The 18,821-nt window shown below is 36.0% G+C and overlaps 1 protein-coding gene across 2 annotated transcripts in view; it reads right to left on the bottom strand.

The window, feature by feature from the left end:
* ATG4A (autophagy related 4A cysteine peptidase) overlaps positions 1-18,778 on the bottom strand; it is a 55,476-nt gene extending 36,698 nt beyond the window's left edge. The window contains exon 1 of one of the 2 annotated variants that reach the window (XM_041742289.1): positions 18,660-18,778. In XM_041742289.1, the coding sequence (XP_041598223.1) occupies positions 18,660-18,669 (10 nt within the window). In that variant the 5' untranslated portion in view covers positions 18,670-18,778. The remainder of the gene's footprint in view (positions 1-18,659) is intronic. The other variant, XM_041742290.1, reaches the window with a different exon arrangement.
* Between the last annotated feature and the right edge of the window lie 43 nt (positions 18,779-18,821).

Raw genomic sequence — 18,821 nt, 5'->3', positions numbered from 1 at the left:
TGCGTGGAGCCTGCTTCTCCCTCTCCCTGTGTCTCTGCCTCTCTCTCTCTCTCTCTCTCTCTCTCTGACTATCATGAATAAATAAATAAAACCTTTAAAAAAAAAGGCAAACAAATAGACCAAGGGAGTAGGCTAGCAAGCTCAGAAATAAGCCCTTGTATATATGGTCAAATAGTCTTTGACAGGGGTGCCAAGACAACTCAAGGGGAAAAGGACAGTCCCTTCAAGAAATGGTACTGGGGAAACTGGATATCCACATGCAAAAGAACGAAGTTGGACCCCTGTCATACACCATATACAAAAATCAACTCAAAATGAAGACCTAAACATAAGATCTAAAAGCATAAAATGCCTAGAAGAAAACAGAGGAAAAACTTCCTGACATTGGACATGGCAATCATATCTTGGATATGACACCAAAAGGACAAGTAACAAAAGCAAAATAGACAAACAAGACTACAAAAACTTCAAAGCTTCTGTGCATCCAAGTACACAATCATCGCATTGAAAAGGGAATCTATGGAATGTGAGAAAAGATTTTCAAATAATATAGCCATTAAGGGATTAATATCTAGAACACATAATAAACTCATTTACAACTCAAAGACAAAAAATCAAATAATCTGATTTTTGAAATGGACAAAGGACTTGAATAGACACTTCTCCAAAGATTATCTGAATAACCAACAAGTATATAAAAAATGCCAACATCACTAATCATCAGAAGAATGTACATCAAAATTTCAATGGGCTATCACCTCATACACATTGGGGTGGCTACAGAAAATAACAAGTGTTACCAAGGATACAGAAAAACTGGAAGACTTGGACACTGTTGGTAGGATTATAAAATGGTACGACCACAAATGGAAAGCAATACTGGAGGTTCCTCAAAAAATTAAAAATACAATTTCCTCATGATCTAGCAATTCCATTTCTGGGTGTATGTTCAAAAGAATTGAAATCAGGGTCTTGAAGAGATATTTGAACATCTGTGTCCACAGCAGCATTATTCTCAGCAGGCAAGAGGTAGAAACAATCCAAATGTCCATCAGTGGATGAGTGAATAAACAAAATGAGGTGTGTGTGTATATATATATATATATAATAAAATATTATTCAGCCATACAAAGAAGGAAATCCTGTCATCTGCTACAACATGGATGAACCTTGAGGACACTACACTCAGTGAAAAAAAGCCAGTCAAAAAGGACACATACTGTATCATTCTATTTTATATGAGATACCTAAACTAGTCAAATTCATAGACAGACAGTAGAATGGTGGCTGCCAGGGACTAGAAAAAAGGTAAATTGTTGTTTAATGGGTATTGAGTTTAATGGGTATCGTTTTTTAAGATAAAAAAGTTCTGGCAATCTATTTCATGATAACGTAAATATATTCACAGTACTAAACTTTACATTAAAAATTAAAGAGTAATTTATCTTATCACAGTGTGAAAATATCCACACAGACAAAAGTACACCAATGGGGGTAGGAGTCCGAGTGATTTTATACATTCTTAACTACATTTTTACAGGGAGAAAGACTATAACTAACACAGAATTCATGTTTCTTTAACCCCTTATACATCTTCTGGTTCTAAGAAAAGACAGAATAAACACACTTTCTTTATTCTTCCCAATCAGTATGGCTAAAAACACTGAACATTTTATATATATATATATATATATATATATATATATATATATATATATTATAATATATATAACATATACCAAACACTGGATGCTATTTTATATATGTATAAAAATACATATAATATACATATATAAAATATATTATATTTTATATTTATATATTTATATTTATAAATATATATAATATTTATATTTATAATTTTATATTTATAATTAAATATAAAAATATTTATATTTATAAATATATATTATTTTTATACATATATAAAATATATAAAATAACACAAGCATATATTAACATACAACATTTGTATATTATATAGCTTTGAAAGGTAGAGAGAAGATAGTCTGGCTAGGGACCTCAAGACTCAAGTAAGTTCTCTGGGTCTTGTTTTTGAGTAATGCATCCTGGACCCAGTGATGGAGAAGCCAGCCACTCAGAAATACCAATGGGTCCAGATGAAAATAGACCCTTAAAAAAGCTCTAGCCAAAGGAATGGAAAGTGGTAGCCTAGCAAGACAGAAACCTTTTCATTTTATTTTTTAAAGATGTATCTACTTGAGAGAGAGAGAGAGAGAGAACACGAGCAGGGGGAGGGGCAGGGGGAGAAGTAGAGAATCCTTAAGAAGACTCCCCAATGAGCTCAGAGCCCAATGTAGGGCTCAATCTCCAGATCCTGAGATCATGACCTGAGCCAAAATCAAGAGTTCGACAATTAACCAACTGAGCCGCCCTGGTGACCCAAGACAGTAACCTTTTAGACAATAATTGCTCTAGACAAGCACCAAAGAAAAAAACTGTGGCCCCTACTCCACACCCATCAGTGAAGACCAAGTGCAGAGCCTAGACCTCCACCTTCATCTGGCAGTAAACAGTCACACACCCACCTTTCCTCTCTCTGAGGCAGGTTCAGAAGAGGCTTAGCGGGTATCTTGTACTTTTATCCCTGCCTGGCAGCAATGAAGCCCCCAGAACATGATAGAAAAGGAGGCCATGAGCAGTAGCAAGATGCTCCTCTCTCTCCAAGCCAGGGTTCTGTCAGCAGAGGTCTAGTGGGGAGCCTGAAATTCTACCCCTACCCAGTTATAATAATATGCCCCATTCCTACCCTAGTATCAATGAATGGTGAGTGGGAAACCTTGAATGCTGCCTCCATCTGGCAATAATGAAGCCATGCCCCCATTCTTTCATCAGAGCAGTCTCAGAGCAGTCTCAGATCAGATACGCTAAAATAGAATATCCAGAGTCTCATAATGTAATGATCAAAATGTCCAGGATACAATGGAAAATCACTCAACATACAAAAATTCTCAACATCTCAGGTTGAGTAAGAAAAGACAACAGAAACCAAAGTGAGATGATACATATATTGGAATCACACAAGAAAAAAATTTTAATGAAATTTTTATTTTAATTCCAGTATACTTAACACAGTGTAATATTAGTTTCAGGTGTACAATATAGTGATTCAACAATTCCATACAACACCTGGTGCTCATCATGACAGGTGCACTCCTTGATTCCCATCACCTATTTCACCCATCCCTCCACCCACCTCCCCTCTGGTAATCATCAGTTCTCTAGAGTTAAGTGTCTGTTTCTTGGTTTCTCTCTCTCTCTCTCTCTCTCTCTCTCTCTCTCTCTTTTTCCTTTGATTATTTGTTTTGTTTCTTAAATTCCACATATATGAGTGGAATCATACGGTATTTGTCTTTCTCTTATTTTGCTTAGCATTATACTATAATCTAGCTCCATCTATGACGTTGCAAATGGCAAGATTTCATTCTTTTAATGGTTGAATAATATTCCATTTATATAATATACAAATATATATATATGATAATTTCTTTATCCATTCATCTATTGGTGGACACTTGGGCTGCTTCAATATCTTGGCTATTACAAATAATGTTACTATAAACATAAGGGTGCATGCATCCCTTTGAATTAGTGTTTTTGTGGGTTTTTTGGATAAATACACAGAAGTGCAATAACTGCATCATCGGATAGTTCTATAACTTTTAATATTTCTTTTTCTTTAGATTTTTTTAAGAGAGACACAGAGAGACAGGCAAAGATATAGGCAGAGGAAGAAGCAGGCTCACTGCGGGGAGTCTGATGTGAGACTCAGTTCCAGGACCCCAGGATCACGACTTGAGCCGAAGGCAGATGCTCAACCACTAAGCCACCCAGACACCCCTCTATATTTAACTTTTATTTTATTATTTTTTTTACTTTTTTTTAGCTTTTAAAAGATTGATTGATTGAATGATTAATTGATTTGAAAGAGTGGGAAAGCAGGGGAAAGGGCAGGCGGGGAAGGGAGAGGGAAGAAGAAGGAGAGTGGAGTCCAACTCAGGGCTCACTCTCACAACCCTGAGATCATGACCTGAACTGAAGCCAAGAGTCAGACATTTAACCAACTTAGCCACCCAGGTAACGCTCTATTTTTTAACTTTTTGAGGAAACTAAATACTGTTTTCCTCAGTGGCTGCACCAGTTTGCATTCCTACCAACAGTGCGTGAGTGTTCTTTTTCTCCTCATCTTTACCAACACTTGTTGTTTCTTGTTGTTTTTTATTTTAACCATTCTGACAGACATCTCATTGTAGTTTTGATTTGCATTTCTTTGATGATGAGTGATGCTGAACATCTTTTCATGTGTCAGTTGATTATCTGGATGTCTTCTTTGAAGAAATGTCTGTTCATGTCTTCTGCCCATTTTTAAATTGGATTATTCATTTTTGGGGCATTGAGTTGTATAACTTCTTCATATATTTTGGATACTAACCCTTTATTAGATATGTTATTTGCAAATATCTTCTCCCATTCAGTAGGTTGCCTATTAGTTTTGTTGATTGTTCTCTCCACTGGGTAAAAGCTTTTTATTTTGATATAGTCCCAATAGTTTCTTTTTGTTTTTGTTTTTCCCTTGCCGCAGTAGATATATCTAGAAAAATGTTGCTATGGCTGATGTCAGAGACATTGCTGCCTGTGCTCTCTTCTAGGACTTTTATGGTTTTGGGCTTCACATTTAGGTCTTTAATCCATTTTGAGTTTATTTTTGTGTATGGTGTAAAAAGTGATCTAATTTCATTCTTTTGCATGTGGCAGACCAGTTTTCCCAATACCATTTATTTAAGAGACTGTCTTTTTCTCATTGGATATTCTTTTCTGCTTTGTGGAAGATTAATTGATCATTTAATTGTGTGTTTATTTCTGGGTTTTCTATTCTGTTCCATTGTTGAGGAGCTCTGCATCTATGTTCATCAGAGACATTGGCCTGTAGTTCTCTCTCTCTCTGTCTCTCTCTCACTCTTTGTGTTGTCTTTATCTGGTTTTGGTATCAGGGTGATACTGACTTCATAGAATAAATTTGGAAGTTTACCTTACTCTTCTATTTTTTAGACTAATTTGAGAAGTATAGATATTAAACCCTTAAATGTTTGGTAGAATTGGTCTGGGAAGCCTTTTGGTCCTCAAATTTTGTTTGTTGCGAGTTTGATTACTGATTCAATCTCCTTGCTGGTAATTGGTCTGTTCAAATTTTCTATTTCTTCCTGCTTCACTTTGGTAGGTTATATGTTTCTAGGAATTTGTTTGTTTCTTCTAGGTTGTCTAATTTGTTGGCATATAGTTTTTCATAATATTCTCTTACAATCGTGTTTCTGTGGTATCGGTTGTTATTTCATCTCTTTTGTCTGTGATTTTATTTGTCCTTTCTCTCTCTCTCTTTCTCTCTCTCTCTCTCAAAAGATTTTATGTATTTATTCATAAGAGAAAAAGAGAGAGAGAGAGGCAGAGACATAGGCAGAGGGATAAGCAGGCTGCATGCAGGGAGCCTGATGTGGAACTTGATCCTGTGACTCCAGAATCACGCCCTAGGCCGAAGGCAGGTGCTCAACCGCTGAACCATGCAGGTGTCCCTCTCTCTCTTTTTTTTGAGGAGCTAAATATGAAAATGTAGCTTCAGAAATAGAGGTTTATCAATTGCTAATAGGTGTTTTTTTTAAAAGATCAGCAAAATTGACAATCTTTAGCTACATAAGCTAAGAAAATAGAATGCCCAGATAAATAAAATCAGATATGAAAGAGGAAATATCATAACCAATGACACAGAAATTAAAAGGATTATGAGAGACTACTATGAAAAACTATATGCCAACAAATTAGACAAGCTAAAAGAAATGATTATGTTCCTAAATATATGCAACTTATCAATACGAAATTGTGAAAAAAATAAAAAATAAAAAAATAATAATAAATTGTGAAGAAACAGAAAATCTGAACAGAAGTATAACTAGTAAGGAGATTGAATCAGTCATCAAAAAACTGAACAAAGAAAAGCTTAGGCCCAGATGGACTTACTGGTGAATTCTATCAAACATTTAAAGAAGTAACTTCCTTTAAAGTATTACTTATTTTTATTTATTTATATGTATTTATTTATTTGTTTATGTATTTATTTAGAGAGAGAGCACACAAGCAGGGAGTGAGGGGCAGAGGGAGAGGGATAAACTCTTACACAGACCTCCATTCAGCACAGAGCCTGATGAGGGGCTCTATCTCACAACCCTGAGATCATAACCTGAGCTGAAATTAAGAGTCAGATGCTTAAATGAGTGAGCCACCCGGGTGCCCTGAAATTTATTCTTTAATTCTTAGAGAATTAGGTTTATTCTTTTTAAAAAATAATTTCTGGGGCAGCCTGGGTGGCTCAGCAGTTTAGCGCTGCCTTCGGCCCAGGGCCTGATCCTGGAGACCGGGTCCCACGTCAGGCTCCCTGCACGGAGCCTGCTTCTCCCACTGCCTGTGTCTCTGCCTCTCTCTCTCTCTCTCTCTCATTCTCATGAATAAATAAAATCTTTAAAAAATAATTTCTGAAGACAATTTTTCTTAAACTCTTCCAAAACATTGAAAATGAGGGAACACTTCCAAACTATTTTTGTGAGGCGGGCCCTACTCTGATACCAAAACAAGAAAAAGACATTAGGGAAAATGAAAATTGCAGGCCAATTTCCCTGATGGTTATAGATGCAAAAATCTTCAAAAATATGAGGAATACAAATTTAATAACATATTTTTAAAAATCATACGCCACGACCAAGTAGAATTTCTCCCTGGGATGCAAGGATGACCCAACATATATACAAATCAATTAATGTGATACACCACATTAACAGAATGAATCAGGAGGGAAACCACATGATCATCTCAATAGATTCAGATTAGGCATTTGAAAAAATTCTCAACGCCTTTTTATGTTGAAAAGTTGAGTATTCTAACAAACTAAGAATAAAAGGAAACTACCTCAAAATAATAAAGGTCATATATAAAAATTCCACAGATAATATACTCAATGGTGAAAAAGTGAAAGCTTTCCTCTAAGATCAGGAATGAGAAAGGATACCCAGTGTCACCATTTCTGTTCAATGTAGTACTAGAAGTCATAGCCAGAGCAATTAGGCTAAATAAATTTTAAAAAGACTTAAATCAGAAAGCAATAAAATTAGCTTTGTTTGTACATTGAAGAAACCCCCGCCCGCGAGTGGGACAAGGCCTAACCCTGAGGCAGCTCATCCAGGCGCCTCCCATGAATTCAAGTAACAAAAACATTCTGTTTTTTCCGAGATAAGAATTCAAGTAACAAAAACATTCAGTTTTTGCGAGATAAAAAAAGAAACTATCTCCCCTCGCCCTGACTGGGAAAGTCCCTGAACATGGTCGTGCTGACCTTCAAGAAATCAATGCTATGCTACTCCCGCAGTTTTTTGCCTTTAAAAGATGCCTGTAATTGCTAATCGGGGCTCTGCCACCTCGGAGAGCCCGTTTGCGCAAACGTCCAATAAACCCTCTTGCTTGTTGCATCTGCCTGTCTGGGGTCTGAGTCTCTGGGGCGTGCACCGGGACGCGTTGGCACCCGCGAGCTAGGGTCCAACAACATCATATAACTTTATATGTAAAAACCCTAAAGACTCCACAAAAAGTGTTAGAATAAGTGAATTTAGTATGTACTATAAAGTTTTTATAGTATACAAAATCAACATACAAAAAAATCAGTCATATTTCCATATAATAGCAATGAGATAGATATTTGAAAAAATATTTAGAAAATTATTTCATTAAAATAGAAGGAAAAATAATTTTTAAAAAGTTATGAAAAAACTTAACCAAGGAGGTGATAGACTGGTACATTGTAAATTATACAAAACATTACTGAAAGGAATTCAAAGACACAAATAAATTCTAAGACTCCATGTTCATGGATTGGAAGACAATATTGTACAAAAACCCACACTATCCAAATCAATCTATATACTGAATATGATCCCTATCAAAATTCTGGTGGCATTTTTTTTTTAATTTTTTTTTTTTATTTATTTATGATAGTCACAGAGAGAGAGAGAGAGGCAGAGACACAGGCGGAGGGAGAAGCAGGCTCCATGCCCCGGGAGCCTGATGTGGGATTCGATCCCGGGTCTCCAGGATCGCGCCCTGGGCCAAAGGCAGGCGCCAAACCGCTGCGCCACCCAGGGATCCCCTCTGGTGGCATTTTTACAGAAATAGAAAAAACAATCTTAAAATTAATATGAAACTGAAAATGACCTCATACAGCTAAAAGAATCTTAAGAAAGAAAAACAAAGCTAGAGGCCACACATTTCCTAATTTCAAAATATATTACAAGGTTATAGAAATCAAAACAGTATGGCACTGGCATAAAGACAGACATATAGACCAGTGGAATAGAACACACTGCCCAGAAATAAACTCACACATTTATGGTCAAATGATTTTTGACCAGAGTACACAATGAAGAGAAGATAGTCTCTTCAACAAACAATGTTGGGAAAACAACATCTACATGCAAAAGAAAAATTGGACCCTTATCTTATACTATACACAAAAATCAGCTCAAAATTATAGATTTCAACATAAGCTCAAAAACTGTAAAATACCTCGAAGAAAACAGGACAAAAGCTTCATGATATTGGTCTTGGCAACAACTTCTTGAATATGACACTAAAAGCACAGGCAACCAAAGCATAAACAGACAGGTGGGACTATATCAAACTAAAAAGTTTTTGTTGAGCAAGGAAACAATCAGCAAAACAAAAAGACAACCTACAGGATAGGAGAAAAATATTTTTAAACCATGTATTTGATAAGGGGTTAATATCCAAAATATGTAAGGAACCCCTACAACTCAATAGCAAAAAAAAAAAAAAAACCCCAAAAAACAAAGTAACTTCATTTAAAACTGAGCCAAGGATTTGGATAGATATTCTTCCAAAGAAGGCATATAAATGGCCAAAAGGTATATGAAAAGATGCTCAACATCACTAATTGGTAGGGAAATGTAAATCAAACCCACAATCAGGTATCACCTCACACTTATTTGGATGGCCATTATTTTAAAAAAAGAAAAAAATCACAAGTGTTGGTGAGCATGTGGAAAAACTGGAAGCCTTGGCACTGTTGATGGCAATGAATAAATAGAATAGCTGCTATGTAAAACACTATGGCAATTCCTCAAAAAATTAACAGTGTAACTACCATATGATCCAGCAATCCCATTTCTGGGTATTTATCCAAAAGAATAAAGATCAGGATCTTAGAAAGATATTTACACTGCCATGTTCATTGCAGCATTACCCACAGCAGCCAAGAGGTAGAAATAACCTAAATGTCCATCAATAGATGAATGGATAAAGAAAATGTAGCATATATATGCAATAGACTATTAGTCTGACATATAAGTAGAAATCCTGTCATATGCTACAACTTGGATGAACCTTGAGGACATTATCCTAAGTGAAATAATCTAGTCACAGAACGTCAAATACTGCCTCATTCCACTTACATGAGGTATCTAAAGTATTCAAACTCAAAGAAACAGAAATAAGAACAACAGAGGTTTCCAGAGGCTGGGTGGAGGGGGAAGTGGAGGAATTGCTATTCAATGGGTATAGAGTTTCAGTCATGCCAGATGAAAAAGTTCTGGAGATCCGCTGTACAACACCAAACCTATAGTTAACTGTCACGTATACTTAAAAATTTGTTGAGAGTGGATCTCATATTATGTATTTTTTACCACAGTAAAAAAAAATATGACATGCAGCTAAACCACTGCTGAGTGGGAAATTTATAGCACTAAATACATACCTTAGAAAGAAGGAAAAGTCTCAAATTTAAAAATATAATTTCTCACCTTAAAAACTACAAAAAGAAGAGCAAAATAAACCCAAAGAAAGCAAAAGTTAGGAAATAATAGATGAAGCAGAAAATCAATGATATTGAAAAATAAAAATCAATGAAATAAAGAGCCAATTATTTGAAAAAAAAATCAATAAAAGCAAGAATCCTCTAGCAATAGTGACAAATTGAAAAAAAAGAGAGAAGACACAAATTAATGTCAGAATAAGACAGAGGATATCACTAGAGATTCTGCAAACTTCAAAAAGATAACAAGGCACTACTACAAACAAATTTACACATAAATTTTACAATTTAGATAGATTGGACCACTTCCTTGAAAACTGTAAATACATACTCACCCAATATGAAATAGATAATGTGAGTAGTCCTATGACTATCACAGAAATTGAATCTGCACTTTTAAAACTCCAAAAAAAGAAATCCCTGGGCCCAGATGATCACACTGGAGAATTCCTCCAACCACTTGAAGGAGAATTAATACTGATATTACATAATCTCTTCCAGAAAATAAAAGAGTGAATACTTCTCAGCTCTTACAAGGCCAATACTTCAGGGTTCAACTCTCACCATTGTTATTCAACATACTAGAAGTTCTAGACAGAATAATAAGAAAAGAAAAAATAAAACGCATATCGAGTAAAAAGGAAGAAATATCATTGTTCCTATTTGCTGATGACAAGATAGTCTACAATGATGGCATGCCTGGGTGGCTCAGCAGTTAAGCGCATCTGCCTTCAGCTCAGGGCATGGTCCTGGAGTACTGGAATCTAGTCCCACATTGGGTTCCCTGCATGGAGCCTGCTTCTCTCTCTGCCTATATCTCTGCCTCTCTCTTTCTGTGTCTCTCATGAATAAACAAATAAAATCTTATTTTAAAAAGTCTACAAAGAAAATCCCAAGAAATCAACCAAAACAAACAAAAAACAACCTCCAAAACTTAGCAAATTCAGAATCATTGCAAGGTGCAAGATGATCATCTGCATCACTATATACTAGCAACGAACATATTGAAACCAAAAATAAAAATACAACACCATTAAGAGTCACTCAAATAAAAAAAAAAAGAGTCACTCAAATAAATGAAATAGTTAGAATTTTCAAAAAAATATGTACAGGACTTGTACCCTGAAAATGACACAATGCCAAGAAAATGAATAAAATACAATCTATTTGGAGAGACATTCCCCATTCACAGATCGGAAAACTCAACATAGTAAAGATCCATTTTCCCTAAATTGATATACAAGTCTAATATAATTCCTATCAACATCCCAGGAAAAATTTGTTTTAGATATAAGCAAAGATTATTCTAAAACATAGGAAAAGGAAAAGAAACAAACACTATTGAAAAATTAATAAAGTAGGAGGAATCATTCTATCCAATTTTTAAACTTATTATAGACCTACAGTAATGAAGACTCTAGGGCATAGCAGAGTGACAGACACATAGAGAGACATATGAGTCAGAACAGAAAAACCCAGAAATAGGCCTATACAAATTAAGCATACTCATTTTTTAAAACCACAGTGCAAAAGCAATTCAATGAAGCTGAAACAACTGGGTACCCATAGTTTAAAAAATTAATCTCAACTCAAACCTCACACAATATACAGAAATTACCTGGAGATGGATTGTGGACTTAAATGTAAAATGTAAACAAAATAATAATAATAAAAATAAAAATAAATCTTTTAAAAAAGGTAAAATGTAACTAGAAAAATTTTAGGAAAAAAGCTAGGAGAAAGTCTTTGGGCTCCAGGGCTTGATGAAGAGTTAGACAGAACAACAAAAGCACAATACAGAAAAGAAAGAAATGAATCGACGAATAGGATATCATCGCAAATAAGTTCTTACTCTGTGAAAAAAATCCTATTAATAAGATGAAAAGACAAGCCATAGGCTGCTAGAGAATACTTGCAAATTACATATATGACAAAGAACTTGTATCTAAACTATTTAAAGAACTCTCAAAACTCGACAATTAAAACACACAAGTACACACACACACACACACACACACACACACACACACATGCAACCAAACCCAAACAATGCAATGAGAAAATGGGCAAAGTACATGAAGGAATATTTCACTGAAGAAGAAATGGGAATGGCAAATAAAGACATAAAAAAATGTTGACTATGATAGCCATGAAATAAATGGAGATAATATCACAATAAGGCATCAATCACTGTGCACCTATCAGAATGGCTCAAATAAAAACAATGATACTACTGGTACCAGCAGGGATGCAGAGAAGCTAGATCTCTCATACATTGCAGGTAGGAATGTAAAATAGTATAGCTACTCTGGAAAAATCATTTGTCAGTTTCTTTAAAAATTAAACATACACTTACCATATGACCCAGCAATTGCCCTGCTGGGCATTTATATCAGAGAAATAAAAATTTAGGTACACAAAATCCTATACTCAAACGTTCATAACACTTTTATTTGTAATAGCCCCAGACTAGAAATAACTAAAATGTCCCTCAATAGGAGAAGGGTTGAACCTGACTCTACTTTTATTATATCCAAGGCATGGAATACTTCTCAGCAATAAAAAAAGAAGAAATTGTTGATGCACATATCAATTTGGATGGATCTTAAAGTCATTATGAAGTAAAAAAATGAAAAAGTCACATATTTTATGACTCCACTTATATAAAATTCTCACAATGACAAAATTATAGAGAAGGAGAACACAGTATTTGTCAGGAGTATGGATGATGGAGTAAGTGGTGGATGTGATTGTAAAAGGGTAGCTTTCCAGTGATGGAATATTTCAGTATCTTGGTTGCAAAGATAGTTACACAAATCCACTCATGTGATAAAGAAACATGTACACACATATAACTCCAAAAACAATTTCCTCCTTTTCATATGGTATTATGATCATATAAAATATAATGATTGGGACAAACTGGATGAAGAATATAAGGAGTCTTTCTGTACTATTTCTACAACATATGAGACTTTTATTAAAGAGTTTAAAAAAGAAACCACTTATAAAGCAAATAACTGAGAAACAAGAACATGGAGGCTAAAACCCAAGGAATAAGTAAATAAAATGTTTTATTATAATAGCTGGTTGTATGAAGGGACAGATTTTAAATGGGGAAGGTGTAAATAGGCCAGTGAGATGTAATACCAAAGACATTCATCCTTAACACCAAAACATGTGCTTAAAAAATATCATAGCCACAGATTAAAACATCTCCTCTTAAACCAGGCAACTGGCAGTTGTGAAGTGTTTGCAATAAGCCACATAAACGATTTATATCTTTGAATAATGAATTGCAAAGTGTCTTTAGGCCCGTTGTTCAAACTTTATCCAGTAAGTGGTAGGGATGGAGGAGTTTTTTTCTGGATAACCCAGAACATATTTCTGAGCCTGTTACACAGTTCATTGGTTTGCATTCACCCTGTGTAAGGTGTCCTCAAGTTTGTTTTACTATAGAATATATTTGCTTCCAGTTATACTATGAAAAGAATATTTGCATTGAGTAAAATAGTTAGTGATAATTAGAAAGGGGCACATGGGGTAAAATTGCCTCTCTCTCCACTGCCCAAAATGACAACCACTAGCCACATTTAGCTGTTCAAATCTAAAGTAATTAAAATTAAATGAAATCTAAAATTTAGTTCTTAGACACATTTCAAGTGCTCAATGTGACCAGGGGCTACTGTGAAAGTTAATAAAGGGTAACATCCCTATAATGGAGTCAAGAGGCCAGAAGGGAGGCTCTCACACCATACCACTTGTCAATTGCAGAACTCCCAACATATCTCCTATTCCCAACAGGAAGAAGTCTATTTTTTTCTATGCCAGCAGAAGGAAGAAAGATTTTCTCCTTGGGTGGAAATGGCCCAGCCAATGAGACTGTCACAACTCAATCAGTAAAAAGCCACTACCCTTCAAGCTCCCAGTTTACTTCAATGGGCTTTTTGCTTAAAACAGCCCCCAAATCCTCCCCTTCTTTCCTCTACAAAACCACATTCCTCACCTTTTTTCTCCAGACATGTCTATGGTTTTGTTGTAGCCTGCATGTCCTGAATTGTGATTCTCTGCTATTCCTGAATAAATCCATTTTTTGCTGCTAAAATAACTGACAGTTTAATTTTTAAAGTTAACACTGCCATACTAGAACAACATAGATATAGAACCTTTCCATCATCACAAATAGTTCTAGACAACAACATTGCTCTAAAGCACAAAAAAACATGTCACTTTCATACCATCAGAAGTAGAGTTACAGCCCAAAGAGCTACAGAACTTAGTACTGTATTATCTGAGGCTTTCATTTATACATAATTTCATATTCAGCAATACTGAGCAGTATTTTGTAGTAGTTAAGTGCTAGGGCTTTAGGCCTGGATTTCAATTTTAGCTTCAACTTTTACTAAATTGTGTGGCCTTAGGCATGTTAGACTACTTTGATTCTCTGAACCTGCATTCTCATTTTTAAATAGGTGGGGACTGGAGGGATAATAGTACCTACCTCGTAGGGCTGTTGTGAAGGATTAAATGAGATAAGATCAGTATCTGACACATGTAATCGATAAATGTTATTCTTCACCTTATTAGGTCCAGAAGATGAACTTGGCTTGTTCTAGGACCTAAAATCTAGGTGATAAGTAGAAATGGCAAACAGGAAACACTTAATCATATGAGCAACAAGGGACTCAGTCTCTAATAGGGGCCTCCTTTGACTCTTGATAGAGAAACAGTAACCACCTTGTTCCTCCATAACTTGGGGCCAGAGACAAAAGCAACTTTCTCCCCTATAGATCTGTTTGTCTTTCAGCCTTCAAAAAGGCAAGGGTTACCTTAGCCTTTAGCCTCAAAGGACTCAGAATTAAAAGTTCATTTCCACGTTGTGTCAAAGAAAAAGTAAAATGAAATTTAAAAATAATTAATTAAAGAAAAATAAATAAAACTACAAGACACCATCTATAAAATAAGAAAACCAATTAATTAAAGAAAAATAAATAAAAGTACAAGACACCATCTATAAAATAAGAAAACCCAAACAAGTCACTCAGTAGGAGAGGTACTGAGTTGTTCTTCCAACTGTTCTTGGCAATCAAATCCAATTCCTTGGTGTATTAAGGTAAAATCTTACTATATTCAATCCTGGGTGAATATTACACAACTAGCCTGCTCTATCTCTGTAATCAACAAGATAAATATTTATTGAACACCTACTACATACAAGACACTTTCACTCTACACCAGCCATCAGCAAACTGCATCTGGTAGGCCAAATTAAGTCTAGTTGTAGTGTTTTTATCTGGGAAAAAAGGTAGAATGATTTTTACATTTTTAAACTGTTGGACAACCTGCCCTCAACCACTATTATCAGACACTGAATGGCTCTAGAAACAAGCTTTCACTGCAGACTTGATAATGTTTCTTAATTAATTCAACCTAAAATAACAAGGCAAAACAGCACTTCTTTGTGAAACTCACATTGTAGAAAAGTCATTTCAACACTTGAACAGCACTGCTTGAACCAAAAGTAATGTCAACAAGCTTTATATACTTCCCATGCTGTCACAAGTCAAAACAACAAAAATCACAAAGAGATACCACTTCACACACACTAGAATGGCTATAATAAAAAAGATAGACATTAACAAGAGTTGGTAAAGAGATGGAGAAATTGAAACCCTCATACATTGCTGGTAGGAATGTAAAATGGTGCAGCTGTTGTAGAAAAAGTTTGGCAGTTCCTCACAAAGTTAAACAGAGCTGCCATGTGGCCTAGCAATTCTACTCCTAGGTATGTACCAAGAGAAATGAAAACAGTCTGCATAGAAACTTGCACACGAATGTTTAGAGAAGCGTTATTCATAACCAAAAGGCAGAAACCACCCAAATTCCCATCAACCGATGAACAGATAAATAAAATATTGTATAGCCATACAATGGAATACTATTCAGTTATAAAGAGGAACAAACAACTGATACATAGTAAACTTTGGAAAAAGGTCAAAAACATGCTAAGTGAAAGAAGGCAGACACAAAAAACCACGTTGTATCTTTCTGTTTGCATGAAAACACAGAAATTGAAAATCCATATAAACAGAAAATATATAATTGGTTGTCTGTGGCTGGGAGTAGCAATGAAGAGTGACTGCAAATGAGCACGAGGTTTCTTTCCAGGGTGATGGAAATCTCTAAAATGAGACTGTGGTGATGGTAACATGACTCTAAAATACATTGCTAATAGGGGTACCTGGGTGGCTCAGTGGTTGAGCATCTACCTTTGGCTCAGGGTGTGATCTTGGGGTCCTGGGATCGAGTCCCACATTGGGCTCCCCGCAGGGAGCCTACGTCTCCCTCTGCCTATGTCTCTGCCTTTCTGTTTGTCTCATGAATAAATAAAATATTTAAAATGAAATAATAAAATAAAATACATTGCTAATAATTAAGCTGTACACTTTAAAAAATGTACAACACCAAAGGCATGGTTCACAAAAGAGAAAAATTATAAATCGGACCTCATCAAAATTCATAACCTCTGCACTTCCAAAGACACCGTTAAGAAAGTGAAAAAGCAAGCCACAGACGAGTAGAAAATATCCACAGATCATATAGCTGGCAAGGATTTGTAGCTAAAACGTATAAACGATGCATTCAACTCAACAATAAAAAAACAATAACGATAATAACTCAGCTAAAAAATGGAAAAAATATATGAGCAGACACTTCACCAAAGAAGATACACAATTGGCTGATAAGCACACAAGTCGATGCTCATCATCATTAGTCGTTAAGGAAATGCAAATTATAATCACAACGGGTTATCATTTCACACCCATTTAGAATAGCTATAATAAAAAGACAATAACAAATGTTGGCAAGGATTCGGAGAAACAGAAATCCTCCTACATTGCTGGAGGAAAGAAAGGCAAGATAGTGCTGCCACTTTGGGAAACAGTTTTGCAGTTTCTTAAAAACTTAAAACAGAAATTTGCTACATGTTCCAGTAATTCTGCTCTTAGGTATCTACCAGTAAGAAATGAAAACATATGTCCGCAGGGAGACTTGTACACAAATGTTCTTAGCATTAGTAGTGAGAGCCAACAACTGGAAACAACCTAAGAGCTAGTGACGAGACAGAACAAGTGTGTTCTATCCGTAAAATAGAATACCATCCAGCAAGAAAAAATGAGGTACGGATACATGCTAAGTAGGAATGGACCTTAAAAATATCATGCTAAGTAAAAGAAGCCAGGCACAAAAGACCACATATTGTAAGATTTTTTTTAGATGAAATGTCAAGAATAGGCAAATTTATAGAGATGGAAAATAGATTAGTCATTACCTGGGGACTGGGAGTGGGAACAAGGATGAACTATAAATGAGCATGAAGGATCTTATTGGAGGGAGCGCAAATGTTCTAAAACTGATTATGGTGATGGCTGCACCACCCAGTAAAGTTACAAAAAAATTATTTATACATTCAAAGGCAGTGAATACTATGGTATGTAAAATACATTTCAATAAAGCTGTTAAAAATAGGAAAAGGGAAAAATTAATTAATTTTTAAAAATAGGAAAAGAACAGTAGGGGAAAGTGGATGAAGGGTACACAGTAATTCTGTGCTACCCTTTCAACTTTTCCATAAGGCTAAAGCTATTGTGAAATTTTAAAAAACAAATAAAAATTAACAAGAATATGTTTGTGGGTCAATGGCAGTATTTGGCAGCACCTATCATTGTGATAAGACATTTACAAAGATGAAATAAATGAATCTCATTACATATCAGCACTAACAGGCGAACATTTGACATGGTTTTTATGATGGGGAACTCTGATGGTGAGCCCCAATTAAACAAAATGTTATCCCCCTAAAAAAAGAATTACATTTCTATTAGTAGTCCTGTATAACAAAAAAAGGTGCTCAACTATTGTTTTATTTTGGATTTAATCAATTAACATTTGTTGAAATTTGTTTTCTCTCTTATTATATAAGTGCCTAAAAATTATCCACAATTTTACCTTATGGCCTGCAACGCCTAAAATATTTACTATCTGGCTCTTCACAGAAAGTTTGCCAAGCCCTGTTCGACACCATAACAGGATAAATATAAACATAATCAGTCTCTTCCTTGAGTATATTCTTATCATTACCTAGTTTTGGCATAAGGCCCTCCTCAACATGCTCTATAAAGGATAGGGTTTGCATCCCTTCTGCTATGACACTATTTGGGATTTCTACAAATAGAAACACTATTAGCTTAATATTTCTATTAAGCCTCGATGTGATCGTTATTGTCATGACATTAAAGGGCCAACACCATTCCACAGTATCAAGATGACTCTCATCAAGTTGTGATGTCACCAGACCATGGACTCACCGAGGTCAATTAGATATCAAGTGGCTCCTGTGGCCTCACACCCTGCCTTTGGCATCACCCTGCACATCACCTTACTATGGAGTCATATGCTATCACTGCTGTGACAGAATTCTGCCCTGATGCCACTCTGCCGAGATGTCAGAATAATTAGCCCCTACTTCTTTCCACTCCTTAGGCGACGGCAGGGAGGGGGAAGGCGGCCACAGACACCGCATGAACCCAGGAGGTAGTCCCTAGCTCCTACTGCTGTTCCTTCCGCCTGCCACTGCAGGTCAGGGCCCCCGTGGGACAGGACCTTCAGACTCATGTAACTCTCTTGCCAGGACCGCACACCCGTTTCTCGTGGCCAACTCAATGGCCCAACAGCGACCACCCACCCCGGTTCCATACGAAGCCGCTCCCCGTACCTGACTCCATTCTCCAGCTGTCATCCTGGGCCAATTCCACCCGGCACTTGACTACGGCGGCCGCAAGGGACCCTGGGACTTGTAGTTCCGCGCTGCTAGCGGCAGCGTCTGTGAGAACGGTAAAGGCACCGCTCCGCCCGGAGCTACGCTCAAACTGCAACT

Source organism: Vulpes lagopus, chromosome X, assembly GCF_018345385.1.
Source record: "Vulpes lagopus strain Blue_001 chromosome X, ASM1834538v1, whole genome shotgun sequence".
In the NCBI taxonomy this organism is placed as follows: domain Eukaryota; kingdom Metazoa; phylum Chordata; class Mammalia; order Carnivora; family Canidae; genus Vulpes; species Vulpes lagopus.
Note: the sequence above shows the minus strand (reverse complement) of the source record. Positions and strands in the feature narration are given on the sequence as shown.